At 34.7% G+C, this 17244-nt stretch overlaps 1 protein-coding gene across 4 annotated transcripts in view; it reads left to right on the forward strand.

Annotated features, from left to right (window-relative positions):
• Positions 1–17244, forward strand: part of LOC128855938 (all trans-polyprenyl-diphosphate synthase PDSS1) — a 157418-nt gene that overhangs the window by 126932 nt on the left and 13242 nt on the right. For all 4 annotated transcript variants that reach the window (XM_054091195.1, XM_054091194.1, XM_054091196.1 and 1 more), the window contains exon 6: positions 13070–13201. In XM_054091195.1, coding sequence (XP_053947170.1) covers positions 13070–13201 — 132 coding nt within the window. The remainder of the gene's footprint in view (positions 1–13069; positions 13202–17244) is intronic.

Here is a 17244-nt window from a genome sequence, read left to right on the forward strand (position 1 = left end):
CTCATCAGAAAATATGACTTGCTTCCAAAACGTTTGGTCATATTTTTCATGATTTTTTGCGAATAAAATCCGTTTAATCCGATTGACACTACTCACGAAGGGTTTTTTCCTAACATTGCGCACATGATAAGCAGCACTATGCAAATCCCGGCGAATAGTTTGGGTGCTGAATTGTTTTCCAGTCTCATTTTGAACTTCAGATTTTAATTTGGGGGCACTTATTTTGGGGTTTGTCCTGACTAAGCTTTTTTCTCTGGGACTTAAGAGCGGCGGACGCCCACAATGCTCTTTATTAGTGGTGCTTCCTGCACTTTTATATTTATTCACAATCTTTTGAACTGTAGCAAAACTTCTATCTATCAAATGACCGATTTCTCGCAATGATTTATGTTCCTTGTGATATTTTTATAATCAGTTTTTTTAAATCATCAGAAAGCTCTTTTCCTCTTGGTGCCATTACTAAAAATGTTGCAAAAATTAATACAAAACTTAGTTCCCTAAATTTTTATACTCACTTTAATTATTTCCTTTTAATAGGTTTAACTTTTTAATCAATACGTAAAAATAAATGTTATGCTAACTGAACAATCGTTTGCTGTATACTAACTTTTGTGACATAAATTTCGCTGGCATCAAAGACAAAGCAAAGCGTGGACAACGGTACCTTAAAGGTACAGCTAAATTAAGGGGCATATGAAAGCCTATCCCAGTACACAATTACCATGTATAAAATATTTTGATTACATATTAAGGGAAGCGTTAGCGTCCAACAATTCCATAAATCAGGCGCCTGTATACTTATTTATGTTACTAACTCAAAGTTAAGCAGAAATAACAGTTGGCCATCTACATAAACGGACATGCTGTCTGATGCCTTCCAACTAGCGAGCATCGCACACATGCGACTATACAGCAAGTCTTGCTTTTACAATGCAAGTGTGAGGCGACTGCTGTAAGAGGCAGTGCGGTTAACAGCGAACATCATACCCGTCGCTTGCTGTTGCTATACGAGTCGACTGCTGTGAGAGCGATTAGAGCAGTTAACAGCGAAGGGGAATTAAGTGTGAAGTTCATCTTCGTACAATTAGAATCGGTTAATGGGGGCTCTGTTGCAAATGTACCAATTTGGAGACCACTACGTCTGCTAAAGCTAGCATTATTAAGTATATAATATTTTTGTAAATTCTTGTTCTTAATAAATCAATATTTTACAATTTATACATTCAACCTCTTTTCGCTTTGTAAAACAACCAGTGCAGTATTTAGCAAAACAACTATGTACATAAGTTAGAAACTGTTAAAAGACTATAAACCAATTTATGCTGATTTGGGGAGATGAAAGTTTTAGGCAAACACTTTATCTTTTCTTCAACAATATACTCAAACACTTTACAAATTGTTCAAAGCTTAGCAGAAGGCCTTTAGTTACATACATTATTTTTATTGTCACTCATAAACAGGCGGCTAATATACATAGGTAACTTTCCAATCATCAACGAAAATGTCTGAGGCAAGTGATTTATTAAAAATAAAAAAATTAAAAATAAAAATAATGTTAAAACCAAAATGGAATATTTTTAATTACAAGATCAGAAAACCCATCTACATCCGTTTTTAAAGACGGTTTAAGCTTAGCGATCCCATACGAGACATCGTAGGATGATAAAGTCAGAGAGCTTAAGTTGAAGGGGGAGTTTATTGAAGAACTAAGAAGAATATGCAATGAACAACGTCAGTGGAAAAATTTGAACTGAACAATTCGGCAAAAAGATGAGCAAAATTTGTTCGGCTACTGGCGAACTTTTCCTCGAGAAAGACTGCTGATGGTACTAGATCAAGATTTTTTTTATTTAACAAAACTCCAAAATGCCTTGGGACTATCTTTAATATTTCACTCCAACCCAAGTAGGCAGTTCCTGTAGAGAAATTTAATGCGAACAGTTAAACTTCTTGAGATATTTCGACTATTCTGCAAAACAGAATTTGGTTTGAATTTGAATTCAAAAGTTTGCCAATTATTGATTTTCGCATCATAAAACCGTCTAATTCACCAGACAGAAGATCAAAACTATTCTAAATTGAAGAGCTTTTCAATAATATTAAACTATAAAGAGAAAATCTCAAGCGCTACGCAAATTTTGACGGCGTAAAAGTTTTCTATTTAAATGTTTCTGAATATTCTGTAAGTTCAAGTTGGTACCGTCACAATGATTACACACGCCATTTTGCACATATCCTGCAGACTATTTACCTCAATATACAGGTAATACATGCATACATAAATACATACATACATATGTAGATACATACATACATACACACATACATATAAATATGTAGTACCTACTGGATGCCAGCTAGTTAATTTTATCAAAACTTTCGCCGGAATAGTGCAAACTTTGGCACATAAACTTACAGTGGAATTTAAAAGTTTAGAATTGATACAATCAGCATTCAGGAAAGCAGTTCGTGCATACGAGTATAAAAGATTTAGTAAAAAATATGTGTAGTTCGTAGGTGTGGTAAGACTTGAAGAAATCTACATATACTACAAATACAGACAGTGAAATAGGCGCACATGCTTTAGCGGTACATTTTTTGATTTGGACTTGGATTTTTTTTGTTGAATTAATAATAATAATAAAATTAAGAATATGAAGTGACAAACTCAGAGAAAATCGATGCTCAATTGGTGGAGAAAATATCAGCTCTATGTTTTTTTTTCGCTTCGAAATGGTAGTCACGCACCAATCCATTCGGCTACGGTAGCGGCTGCTTTATCGAATAACAAATTTAAAAACCGATACCAGTAAAGCAAACATTTAGCCAGTTGAAATGATCGCTGATTGAGCGAATGGTACATTAAGGGGTAACACCACTGTAGAAATTTCAAAAAATTAATTTTTTTTTTATAAGCTTAAAAAATTCTTTGAACCTTTTAAAATACAGAACAAAAAGTTTTATACGTTACCGAAGTTTATTTCATAAATATTTTAAGCTTTCAACCAAGCGTTAGTGACTGCTACCTAACAACTTCGCCAAATTTCCAAACTTTAAGCGCGTTTTTCTCAAAACACGTTTTCTGAAATTGGCACGCAGCATAACTCAAACAATTTTAAATATTTTTAATCAGGGTTTTCACTACGTCTGTATAATAACCTTCTTAAGAGAAGAGCGTAGGGGATTTTCGATATACTAATTTAAACGATTGTTATAATTATTTAAGTGCCGTTTTTTTAGTCCAAAATAGAGTTTTTTCCTTCAAATGTTTGCTAATTCCACAAAAATAAATATTTTTTAAATCCCCTACGTGTTTCTCTAGTTATTCTTATCTAGATTAAGAAAAAAAAATGTTTCTTTGTTCCAGATTAAAATTTGCACCCTCTGTGCTGCGTGCCGCGGAGCTCCTTCAAGAGAAACCGTATTACAAAAATGTCTCCAATGCCGCCATTTTGTAAAATTTTTCGATCAAACTCTGTAGTTTTGTATTTTAGTATATAAGTAATAACTTCCCCAAACAGAGTGATTGATTTCCTTTTTCTTCTATACAATAAAATTCTTTAAAAATTGTGTTTATTTTACGCGTGTACAGTGGTGTTACCCCTTAAAAACTTTTTATCGAAAAATATTGACGACTTCCAGATGCCCTTGCAGTGAAAAGCCATACAACGCCCTTAAACATTCTTGTTCTTGAACTGGTGATGAATGGATGAAATCTTACTAGTTCGAGAGTGTGTAGAATTGTACTAGTTACAAAAAGCCCGATTAGGGGTGTAAAACAAATAAAGGGTGGTTAAGTTTCCCGGGTCGGTGTTGATTTTGAATAATATACAATTTTTTTAGCAAATTATTGTCATTTATCTTTATTATGATAATATTCGTATGGCTCAATTACGTATAGAATAAAATATTGGCCAAATGGCCGCCGCGGCCTCGGCGGCACACCTCCATCCGATGGTCCAAATTTTCGATGACGCTGAGGCATAATTGAGGTTCTATGCCGTTAATGTGCCGAATTATCTCATCCTTTATCTCTTGAATTGTTGCTGGCTTATCGACGTACACCTTTTATTTCAAATAACCCCAAAGAAAGAAGTCCAATGGTGTCGTTGACATTTAGGTGTAGTTCACATTCATCCCCCCCTTTATAATTCTATTTCTATTATATTTGTTCTATTTTCATGGTTTTTATGTTTTTACAAAGCAATATTATTACTCTCTATATACATTAGTTTGGGGTTTGGGTTCGATACAGAAGTACAGAATTAATCAAAGTTGACGGGCTTGTTAGAAGTCATCGCCCAGGAGCTAAAGATCGACCATAAAACATCTTTAAACCATTTTCACCATTTTTCCCCAAAACTAATATATATTTATTTATATATTTTTATTACTATATATTATATTATTATTTGCAGTCGTTTCAGATTAAGCCAAAAAATGAAGTCGATAATTTTAAAAATAAAATCATTTTCAGTCAAAGAACAATTTTAAAGAACTTATGTAAAATTTTGATTTATAAAAAAACAAATTTTCTTAAATGTTTTTTTAGCATATTTTATTTACTTTTTTACATGGTCCTAAACTGATGATTTTCAACACATATTGGACTAGTTCCTTTTGGGTATATTATGAACTAGTTAATTAACTGGTGAAAGAATACTGCATGGCTTACTAGGTTGTTTAGAGGCATGTTGCTAATGCATAGGCAGACAATTGACATTTCGTACAGGACATTGTCATCTTAAAATTATTTGTTGCTGTGATTAAAAAAAAAAATAAAAAAAAATAAAAATGACTTGAGCTGTAAAGCGAACTAGTGGTAATTCAGATAATAATGGTTATGGTGAAAATGGTAATGGTGATAATTCAGAACAAATAGTACGTTGAACTTGTTGCTCGATCCACTGGGTTAGTAAGTACTATGTTAGTATTAGTAATTAGTAGTGGTGTTGGTAGTAAAAGTAGGTTTTTTAATCAAAGCTTTGTTTGGAGGCAGTTTTTTGAGTATCGTTTAAAAAGCCCATGCAAAAATAAAAACTACTTAAAACCTATTTTGAAAAATAAAAAATATTTACCACACACAGATATTTTTTATTTTTCGACATAGTCGTCTTTTAGTCTATGCCCAACGCTATTCTAGTTTGTTGATCCCTTCCGAATAATTGGGTTTTTCCAAGTCTGAAAAATAGCCATTCGTTTCTGCAATCACCTGCTCGTTAGAATACAATCTTTCTCCCGCCAGCCATGTCAAATGGGGGAACAAGTAGTAGTACGAGGAAGCCAAGCCTGTAGAACAAGGGGGATTTAAAGCGAGTTCGAACCCTATTTCCATTAATTTTGCAACCACAACTGCTGAGGCGTCAACTGGTGCATTGTCGTGATGGAGGAGGAAAATCATTCGACTTCCTCAATTCAAACGAATACAAAGAAATATACCGATCTGGCTGAAACTTGGTGTATGTTCTTCCAAGAGATAGGGCATCAGCAGTGCAATCTGTCTGATTTTGTACGGATTTGTCGAACAACCCTCGTACTACGGTGGTCAAGTCGCTGTTCTTTTTTAACATTGTCTACTCTATTAAATATATTTCATCTACTTCAAAGTACTCCCCCTTTTCAATTTGTGAATTAGTAGCTAAATTCGATTTCCGAAACGGCCTTCAGTTCACGCCGTGAATCTCTGCTATTAACTCTAAATGATAGTCGTTTTTATTATTTTTATTGAATGAATAGCAGTAACAAAATGGCTGTAAAGCTTTATGAGTCGATTGGACGAAAATTAACGATCCTAAGGTGGCATGTTACCGCGGTGCAAACATTAAGAGCTGTCTTGCCACATATTTGGCTGTTTCGAGAACAGTTGTAAGCAAATAATGAGTAATTAAAAAATATAATGGCAGCGCTAGCAAGAAGAAAAAAATACTCCTTTCTAAATCGATATAACCGCGAATTTTAAATTAGACAACCGCTTTTCAGTTTAATCACAGTACAGGATGAGTCACTCTGCTCCAATGGGAGATAAAGAAAGAATGATGAAGATGATGACAGGGTTACCGGGAAAGACCTCCTAGGTTTTCAAGGATATTATTACTTAATTAATTCCTGATTAATTTGTTTATATTCCATTTTAAAGATAATTAAAAAGAGATGTACATCTTTTGTTTGCTTATGTGTCTACTTTTTTAAAGGATTTCTTAAGGATTCGATTTTTTCCTGTTTTTAGTTGAAGGACATGTCAATTACTAAAAATCATCTGTAATATTTGAACTAAATCCTGGTAGTTAAAACAGTATATTTGATAATCAATTTTAAATTCCCGCTTTCATAGTACTCCCCATCAACTGCAACGCACCTATACCAGCGCTTGATCCAGCTCCCGAAACATTTTTGAAACTTTATTTTCAGTTAGCCATCAGAGCCTTCGCATTCCCCGTAGTGGTGCCAAACCCACGTGGAGTTTTCCCTCAAATCCTTTATTTTTTGGTGATTTACTTCTCGTATGTGTTTCATAACGCCCAATGAATACTTCTTATTAACTGTCTCTCCTTCTGGCAATACCGTTGTAATCCATAAAAACCGTAAGCATCGCTTTCTCGTTTGACTGAAAACGACGTAGTTTTTTATGTGCTTGATGAATGTTGGGTCGGATTCAGTCTTGCAAATCATGTCTTTGTCGTTATCAACGCGGTCCCTTTATTGCATGATATTCAGGGGCTATGGGACCAAGTCTGAAGCAACACGACGCAATCACAAATCATTAACTACAATGTCCTGAACGGATCCATGAGCAATGTTCAAGTCCTCTGCCAGCTCTCTGGTGGTGTATTTGCGGTTATTGATACATTTTTCTTTCACTTTTTGAAGTGAAACTTCTGAGGCGTCGATGGACGAGCAAGAATGGAGAGTAAAATTTCAAGGCCATGCAACGTTTTGGGCATTTTCATTCCGCGAGAGAGAGAAAAGATGTAACGTAGAGGAAAAGGAGAGAGAGAGAGCTATACCTTACATATATCTTAGATACACCTTATACTATTTTTCCTGGGTTTTTCATTTTGGTTGCTAATTTCTAGTGAGAAATAACACTGCCTACTCTTTGGCGCTTGTTTGTTGCTGCAAACTTGTAGGAAATATATTTTTCGTGCCTACTTTTTGGCGTTATATTTCATTGGTGCCTACTGCTTGGGACGTTTTTTGTCCCCAATTTTTTTGGCGTTTTTTTTTGTGCCTACTTTTTGGCGCTTATTTCCGTTTCCTGGCTGGTGCTTGTGCGTACTATAAAGTGCTATCCATTCCGGCGTCGGATTTATTGGTATTGCTTTGCTGTAATTTGTGCTGTTGCTGCGGTCCTGGAATCGCTGCGGTTGTGCGGGTGATAAACGCTCGGAGTAGTGCGCGTTGTTGCCACGTTTTGTGTCCGGCGTTTACCTACATCGGTCGATCCTACTCCGTTTTTTTGTAAATTTTGTCTATTTGTATTCTCTGTGAATTTATTTAGATATATAGTCTTTCTCACGCTCTCTCTCATTCTCTCTCGGGTATCTCCCTCTTTCTTTGTTTGCCTTGAAAGTTTCACTTCTGTTATGTGTACTACGCTACACGCACTTTTTGATGTTTTCATCGGTGTTCGATATCGACGGCGAACGTAGTTACAGTTCGTCATCCTGGATGGACGCACGATCACACCACTCGTAAGCGGCTGGTTTCTTTAGAGTATCATTACCGAAACACCGAAACAGTTACCCAACATTTCTAAGGTTTTCACACCATTGAATCCATTTTGAACGCAAAATGTAATACAAAATCGTTTTATTCATCCATTTTAAAAAATCGAAAACACCTGCAAAGGTAGATTTATTCCAGGCGGCGTAACTTTTACAAATGTCGAGTAATGGCGATAAAATTTTGATAGGAATGCTAAACACAGATTTGGCAGCCTAACAATAAGAAACATTACTAAAATCAGCTGACTTAGAGCGTCACCGGGCGGTTCCGGAAACTTTTTGACGAAGTTGGTTTACGATTTTGAAATAAATTTGTTCAGTAACATAGACTAATGAGCATTGGCTATTAGATTAGATTAGATTTGTGGGGGGCTGGACAAGTCCAAGCACTCAGTCAGGAGACCATTGTACTAAACCCGTATAGAAAGAAGAGAGATAGAAAGATAAAAAGTGATTAGACGGAAAACTTAGTTTCAGGTCACTCTCCCACAAATATCTTGGATTCATTGATGAATCTGAAGAGATCCGCAAGAGGAAGAGTATGAAATTTATCCATACTCAGTATATCGCATTCCAGTATCCTAGGTCTGATTCTGGAAAACGTCGGACAGCTTTGCTCTGCTTGTTGTCATCCTCAAGACAGGTTAGGCATATCAGGGTGTCGACGACCCCCATTGCAGCCATATGCTGACCACAGGCGTTGTGCTCTGTGATAACACCCACCAGTACTCTCAGGTTCTTCCTGCTGAGTTTTAGGAGAAAGGTCGCTGTTTTCCTGTTTGGTTCTTTCACAAAGCACTTGGCTACTCTGCACGAGTTCAACCCCGACCAACGTACTCTATGGGTAGACCTCATGAAGTCGTCAAACCATAGATGAATCGATGCAGCATTGACAACTTTAAAGGGTTCCGTGCCTAGTGGCATACTTGCAGAGCCTTCATTAGCCAGTTTATCAGTTAACTCGTTCCCTGCAATACCACAATGTCCAGGCACCCAAATCGACTAATTTTGTTGTGTTGTTTCAGTTTTTTCTTAAATTCACTAACTTCGAAAAGTAGCGTGGATTAGTAAGGGCTTTCAGTGCAGCTTGACTGTCACTACAAATTCTAATACTACCTCGCCACTTTTTCTCAATTATCCAGTATGCCACATTCAATATGCCATAGACTTCCGTAAAGAATACCTTGACCATCTGCCCTGTGGCATAGGAGTACTTAGTGGTTTCGTCTAAGTTCCATCCAGATCCGCTACCTTCACTGGTTTTGGATCCGTCGGTGTAGAAAGTGCGTTTTGGCTATTACTTAAAAATAAAAATGTTGCTCTTATTTCAGTGATCGCCAATGTATTATAAATTCAAATATATATATGTCGGCACTTATAAGTTTATAGACAAACCTTGCGCTTGCACTTATGTAAGTGTGTGTGTATAAGTAGCAGCACCTTAACATTTAAGAGTTTTTTGCGTGCGTTGCGATTCGTCTTCGAACTTTTTCGATTTCAAGGCGAAATGAATAAAAATTGATTGCAGCCCAAGCGAATTTCCCCCTCTATGTGTGTGTGTGTATGTATGCGTGTATGTACACACCTGCTCTTGTAACATGCACATGAATAGTCTACAAGCTCACATACTTGTCTGTGTATGTGTATTTGTGTTTTTTTTTGTATTAAAATGTGTATTCCCTTATATGCCACGCCTTTGCTCTAATGGCGTGTTGCATTATTCAGCAGGCCGTTCATTGTAATAAGTACATGTTAATTTGGTGTTGTTGTTGTTGTGGACTGCTGCTGGTTTGCATAGAACATGAATAGAAGTTATAGTTTTAATTACTTTGTTAATTGCCTAATTCGATTTATGCGATAATGCGAATAATTAGCCAACTTAAGCAGCCATATTAATGTGGCACTTAATTAACGCTCATTGACCCACTCTTCTTTATGTGTGTGTGTGTGTGTGTGTAAGTAATCGTACATAAGTTAATATTCATAGCATAAACTAGGATTTACTTATACTTAGTCCATGTTAATCAATAATAAAATGCAGTTATTAGTTATGTTTGCATGATTAGTGTTTATGTTTAGTTGTATTTGAATTGTATGGCATAATTTCCATTTTTTTTGGTCCTTTTGCATCTACAAGGGTTTTTTATGTTTCACTTACACAAATACTCGTATATGACTTGAGTAGCAAGGAAAGAAAATTTCGTCAATTGAGTCAACTCTGTATGCAGTTCAAGAAGCGATGGACTTTGTTGTGGAAAACCGATGGAGAGGCAGGTCTATATGTGTCTGTAGCGACAGCCAAGCTGCGCTTATGGCTTTAGACATCCCCCCAACCACATCAGGGGTAGTAGAGTCCTGTAAATCCAGGCTGAACTATGTCGGTAGACATAATAGCCTGATGCTAACATGGATCCCGGGACACGTAACTACCACCCACAAGCGAGCTTGGCAGGCTGAAGATCGGCTAAACTGATGTTACCTGTCATGTCCGATCGACTGTCGCAAACCCTTCTGTCTTTAAGCAGAGGGGAGTGCAGACGGCTGGTTGGACTGATGACGGGCCACTTTCTGTGGGCGAAGCACATGGAAAGGTTGGGCATCTCAGACAGTATACTCTGCCCACCTTGTGAAGAGAAGGATGGGATGGCAGACAACTTCGCCTTCGCTCGAATCAGGTTTGAGGTCTTTGGCACTGATGTGCTAAGAAGCGACCATCTTGGCTCCTTGGCACCACAAGATCTACTCAGATTTCTTCGGAGGTCGGGTAGATTTAAAGAAAATTAAAAAATTAGCAGAAAATTTCTTTCCGGGTTCTTATTCTTGCAATATAAATCGGAACATTTCATAGTTTGCAAAAAAAAAAAAACAACAAAAACAGTGCGTGTAGCGTAGTACACATAATAGAAGTAAAACTTTCAAGGCAGGCAAAGAAAGAGGGAGTGACCCGAGAGAGAATTAGAAAGAGAGCGAGGGGGAGAGAGAGAGAGAGAGAGAGAGAGAGAAAGAACATATTATATATCTAAATAAATTCACAACATTTGCAGAGAATACAACTAGACAAAATTTACAAAAAGCGGAGAAGGGTCGACCGGTGTAGGTAAACGCCGGACACAAACCGTGGCAACGACGTGCACTACTCCGAGCGTTTAGCACCCGCACAAATGCAGCGATTAAATCCGACGCCGGAATGGATAGCACCTTACAGTACGCACAAGCACTAGCTAGGAAACGGAAATAAGTGCCAAAAAGTAGGCACAAAAAAAAAAACAAAAACGCCAAAAAAATTGGGACCAAAAGTCGCCCCAAAACAGTAGGCACCAAGGAAATATAACGCCAAAAAGCAGGTACCAAAAAATGTTTGCACCAACAAACAAGCGCCAAAGAGTAGGCAGTGTTATTTCTCACTAAAAATTAGCAACCACAGAGAAAAACTAAAGAAAAATAGCCTAAAGTGTATCTAAGATATATAGTTCTCTTTTTCCCTCTCTTTCCTCTACGTTATATTTTTTTTCTCTCTCGCGGAACGAATATGCCCAAAACGTTGCATGGCCTCGAAATTTTACTCTCCATTCTCGTTCTCGTTCGTCCATCGAGGACTCAAAGTAATGCCGAGTCTTACAGCATGTATACTTCGTGGCCAGTGTCCTATGAGGACACCCACGAAATTCGATAGCTGAGATTTTGTCAACTTCAGAAGGACGCCTCCGATCCACACGAGGCCATAAAGATTTACAAGGTTGTGTACTTGATCAGCGCTCGCTGAGTTGACGCCACCTTTCTAGCAACAGACTTCAGGTGATCAAGCCGACCTCAATGCTCTCATTTCGCGGGGAAACTACCTCATATCTCTCTTGTTTGGCTTGTTTTGGCTCATCCGCCTCGCAGTTTGCCGCAAAGTTGTTATGACTAGACACCCAGATGAGCCCTATATCAAAGAATTCGGTGAAGAGATTTCAGACTCTGCTTGGAACACACTGTCCGGTAACCTGAACTTTAGCTTGATAAGGATCTCCTCACAAAATACTCCCCCGCCAACCCTTCCTTCCAACTTCAAGTCATTCGTGAACAGATTCATCAAGCACTGTTTCCATATGCTGCACCCCTCCCACTCCTGCCTTGGTAGAATGTGAGTGGATAATGTTCCGCTTGGACTATGCGAGGATGTAAACCATGATTTTCATCATTCAAACTGCGCAGATGTGTTTATTCACCACTCGAAACTCCCTATTTTCCGCTCTTCTAAAAACGAGTAAGCAAAAGTTTGCCAAAAAAGGCCAGGTAAACCAACTCAAACAACATCAAAAGCTGATATTCAACAAAAGAAGGGCTTTGTTATCAGTTTGGTGGGATTACAAAGGAATTGTCTACTTTGTACTCTCACCACGCAAGCGAACGATCAATTCTGATGCCTACATTGAACAACTAACGAAATTAAACAATGCAATTAAAGAAAAGGGGACCGAATTGACAAGTCGAAAAAGTATTGTATTCCATCATGACAAGGCAAGGCCACACACATCTTTGGCCACTCGCCAAAAATTATTGGAGCTTGGTTGGAATGTTTTGTCACATCCACCATTTAGTCCTCATCTTGGACCATCTTATTACTTTTTGTTTCGATCATTAAAAAACTCCTTGAATGGTAAAAATTTCAATAATGATGATGATGTCAAATCGTACCTGATTCAGTTTTTTGCTAATAAAAACCAGAAGTTTTATGAACGTGGGGTTATGATGCTGCTCGAAAGATGGCAAAAGGTATTTGATCAACTGTCTTTGATTTTCTAAAAAAAATCCGCAATTACTTAGTTGCCAACCCAATATTTTACTTTTACTTAAAAAAGCTTTTGTTTAGTTAAAGTTGGAAAATTTAAAAAAGTTATTTAGTTACCATTTTTCCAAAAATTTGTTTGTACAAATGTACAGATGTGTAAGTATGCATGGGGTGGTTTGACAGCTGAGAATGGCAAACTGTGTTTGAAATATTCATATAAATATAAATGCCATGAAATTATCTAAAAAAATACGCGATGTAATACGAACATACTTATATACACACAAATATTTCTACAGCAGTCCAATCAATACCAGACAAAATCTATAGATGTTTTATCAACTCAGTACCTTGATATCGAAGATTCCACCTTCAACAGTTCGAAGTCCTCTACGTGTAAATAAATATTCTGGGCAAAAAAATGCAAAAACGCAATTAAAAACTGAAGCTATCCATTCATATCATTTATCTTTACAACTTACTTACTTATCCACTTACATGCATACCTAAATACCCACACAAAAACAAAAAAAAGCATATTTTCACTAATTCCGTTTTAACCTTCTTCTAGATTTTAACCGATCTGGTTCAAGGCGAATTCATGCAACTTGGCTCAAAGGAAACCGAAAATGAACGGTTTGCGCACTACCTGACCAAGACATACAGGAAGACGGCCTCACTCATAGCGAACGCGCTGAAAGCGGTAAGTAGGGGTCGCCGCCAAGAGTGCAGCACTAACAATTTTAACATTGCGTTTGCAAAATAAATGTGCGCGCATGCGCATATCCTACACGTACATACATAACATACTTGTGCATATATAAATGCATATAAGCAAACTTAAGTATACACTGCAATATCGTAAACTGACTGATTGGTGGAATGAGTGGACGAGTGGTTGAGGTGCAGTGGCACAAGTAACGAAAATGCCTAAGATTCGGTGATGCGTGCGCCGGAGCTTTGCAAAAGACAAGTAGCAATTTTAAGAAACGACCAAATCGAATGTCGTTATTATGTTTTGTTTACAATGGCCTCTTTGTTTATTGTTAAGCTCTACTATTGCACCATTTTCAGTTTATTGTTTATTGTGATTATTTCTACTTCTGATTTCAAAATATTCTTAAATAGTTGAGTGTCTTTGTTTGGTTTACAATGGTTCAATTAATTGTCTTAGTTTATATACTTGTACGTGCATATGTATGTGGTTTTAATATTAAATTTCAAGCGATGGTATTTAGTTTATGTTTTTATGGCTAAGATTTATTTGTGAAATATTTTATTTATTTAAAGACTGAAAACAAATTTATATATTTTTTTAATACACAATTTTTTTGTTTGTGCTTAGTAAAATGGCTTATAAAACATTTTAGTTAATAGAAAAATGGAACAGATAAATTTATTTTTAATCAAATTTATAAAAAAATTTAAAAACATTTTAGAAAAAAAACTAATACAAAAAAAAAATTAAATTTCAATGGAACATTGACATTAATTTAGAAAAATTAGAAACCAAAAAAATTAAAGTGTTCACTATTTTGTTTTTTAATTTTCTTTTATTACTTATTTTTTAATTATTTTTTATTTTTTATTTTATTTTATGAAATATTTTTAAAAATATATTTTGATTTAAAATTTAAAAAAAGTTTTTTGTAGTAAATGTTTGCTTAAAGAAACTAGTAAAATAATACAAATAAAAAATATGAACTAAACATTGACATTACTTTACAAAAATCAGAAAATTAAAAAAAATGCTTACTATTTCATTTATAATATTCTTATTTCTCTTTTTGAATAAAGAATAAATAATTTTTTAATTAATTAATTTTTTGTTTGTTTGCAAAAAAATTGCTTATACATGTTTTTATTTAATTGAAAAAAAAAAAAAAATATATATATATGCACCGGCTCAGTGTAAGACATTCATACGCTTCACTTGAACAAAAAAACAGGCCTTTGCGTTCAAACGATCGAACTTGTTCAAATAAGTTATTGTCATTGTTTATTTCAGCTCAATCAAATCATGTGCTGCGTTTTAGCTCTCCGATGTTATCACCAATCGTCTTCATAGCAGCCGTTTCGGGTATTTGCTCGTTCGGCTATACATTCATTTTTTTGAGCAAGAAGAAAAGGGCTATAGAGCCAAATGAGCCGGTTTGAACACGTATGATCCCGCATGAGTTTTTGCTTGTAACTAGCGATAGCAAAGTAAAAGCAAAATTTTAAAGCAAAAACACTATATTTTCATATTTGTTTTTTTTCTTAAAACTTATAATAAAACACGAAAGAAAATAATGTAAATAAGGAAACATTGCTGAAACCAACTAATCCTTTCAAATACGAAACCCAATTTACAGCGTACATTGTACGCCAACGCTCATTTGCTCGAACATGTGCTATTTAGAATCATGACAATTACTTCTTTGAACAAGTTTGATCGTTTGAACGCAAAGGCCGACGCTAATTTCATTCAATGCTGCTTTTTGTTCAATGATTAGATTTGAGCCGAAGACATTGGATCGTACGTGTTGACTGAGCTGAACTACGCGTTCGCCTGCATGAGCTGACTGCACTTGACCAAATATTTTGGTTCAATTGACTGAATGTGAGCAAGAAATTTAGCGTATGAACAACTCAAGAAAACAGTGAGCCATGCAGGTCTCTGATATATATATATATATGGGTACATATATATTGAATTTATTAATGAGTTGAGTTTGATGTTTGTTTTTTAAAAATTACCCATAAATTTAAATTTAACATTGGCATTAATTTAGAAAAATTAGAAACCAAAAAAATTAGAATATTTACTATTTTGTTATTTAATTTTCTTTTATTACTTATTTTTTATTTTATTTTATGTTTTTTTATTTATTTTTTTCACATTTTATTTAATTTGGAAATAGAAAAAAAAATTGTTTAAATTTAAAAAAAAAAAAACAAACTTTAAGTAAAGTTTAGATTATAAAACAATTGAAAAAAATATTTTGAAATATTATATTGACAGCTTAAAGATTTAAACGAATTAAAAAATTTACGAAACTAAAAACTTTAAACTTTTACTATTTTATATATAATATTGTTATTTTAAAAATAAAATTTAAATTTAAATTTTATTTAATGAAATTTTATAATTTGTTTGTTTTTAAAAAAATTCTTAAAAAATATTTTATTTCATTTAAAAATGGGAAAAATATCTAATTTTAAACAAACAAAAAAATAAAAGGTGAAATAAGAATAAAAAGTTTTAAATTGAAAAACTTAAAAAAAAATTTGATTAAACATTGACATTAGTTTAGACAAGTTAAGAAATAAAAACAAAATAATGTTTTTACTGTTTCAGTTTTTATTAGGAGAAAGCTATTTTTTTTAATTATCTCTTTTATAATTAAGATACTTTTTATCAGAATTATCTTTTTTTATTAATTTTTTTCTAATTTAAAAAAAAATTGGTTGTTTTTTATTTTATTAGATAAAAGCGTTTACGTACTATTAAAAAGATATTTTAATTTTTTTAAATTACAGTGCACTCGCGGTAACTCGAATAGCCGCTAAGTCGAACGACGTGCTAACTCGAACACATTTTTCCCCCTATTGACTTCTTTGTAACTCGAACAAAAAAACAAATTTATTTGTACACACATTCTTTTCAAACATGTACATTTTGTACATAGATACATATGTAATAGTATATGTATATAAATTATATGTATATTAGTGAATTGTCCATATGAATATTTCGGCGTTAATATCCCGTTAGTTTTCTGGGAACAACATCTTGCATTGACCAAATTGTTTTAAATTTGTCATTTGTAGTGTATCAGTGCACGTGAGTAATGGATCGTAAAAGGTTGAAGTGTTTAACATTAAAAGAGAGGGCTGAAGTCCTTAACAAAATTAAACGTGGACGTAGTGTTACTTCTCTAGCGAAGGAATATGGGGTAGCCAAGTCCACCATAAGTCTTATAAAAAAGAAAGATAAGGCAATTTATGGCTTGCACTAACGCTACCGGCAACCATAAGCTTAAACTTCTCGTTATTGACAAAGCAAGAAATCCTCGTGTTTTCAAAAATTTTAACTGTCCGGTGGAGTACAAAAATTCCAAATCAGCCTGGATGACTTCGGCGATTTTCAAAGACTGGTTTCATAATTCGTTCGTGCCGCAGGTAAAATCCAGATTCATTAAAACAATTTTTTTAACCAAGTTAAATGACTTTAATATTTAGGTAAGAAAATATTTGAAAGATGGGGGACTACCTGAGAAGGCTCTTCTTCTAATTGATAATGCCCCATCACATCCCAACGAAATCGAATTAAAGTCCGAGGATGGTTTAATTTTAACTATGTTTATGCCGCCGAATGTGACACCATTGATCCAGCCAATGGACCAAAATGTAATTCGTATAACGAAACTATGCTACAGAAATTTTCTACTGGCTTCCATTTTCAACAATCGATCGAAAAATCGATATCGATGACTGTTTTTTTAACATAGCACACTCAATTGATAAGTCGAACAAATTCGATAAATCGAACAGCGCCTGTTTTAATTAGTTCGAGTTATCGCGAGTGCACTGTATGTTTTTTCATTATTATTATTTTTATATTAAATTAATGAAAAAAATAAATAAATAACGAAAATTTAATTCAATTTTTTTGACACCTATGCACTGATTATTATTTGTTGTATTAATTTAACTTGATGTCAAACAATTTTATAATTTTTTTTATGTTTAATAGTTTTTTCA

The sequence above is a fragment of the Anastrepha ludens genome, chromosome 2 (assembly GCF_028408465.1).
Source record: "Anastrepha ludens isolate Willacy chromosome 2, idAnaLude1.1, whole genome shotgun sequence".
Classification (NCBI taxonomy): Eukaryota; Metazoa; Arthropoda; class Insecta; order Diptera; family Tephritidae; genus Anastrepha; species Anastrepha ludens.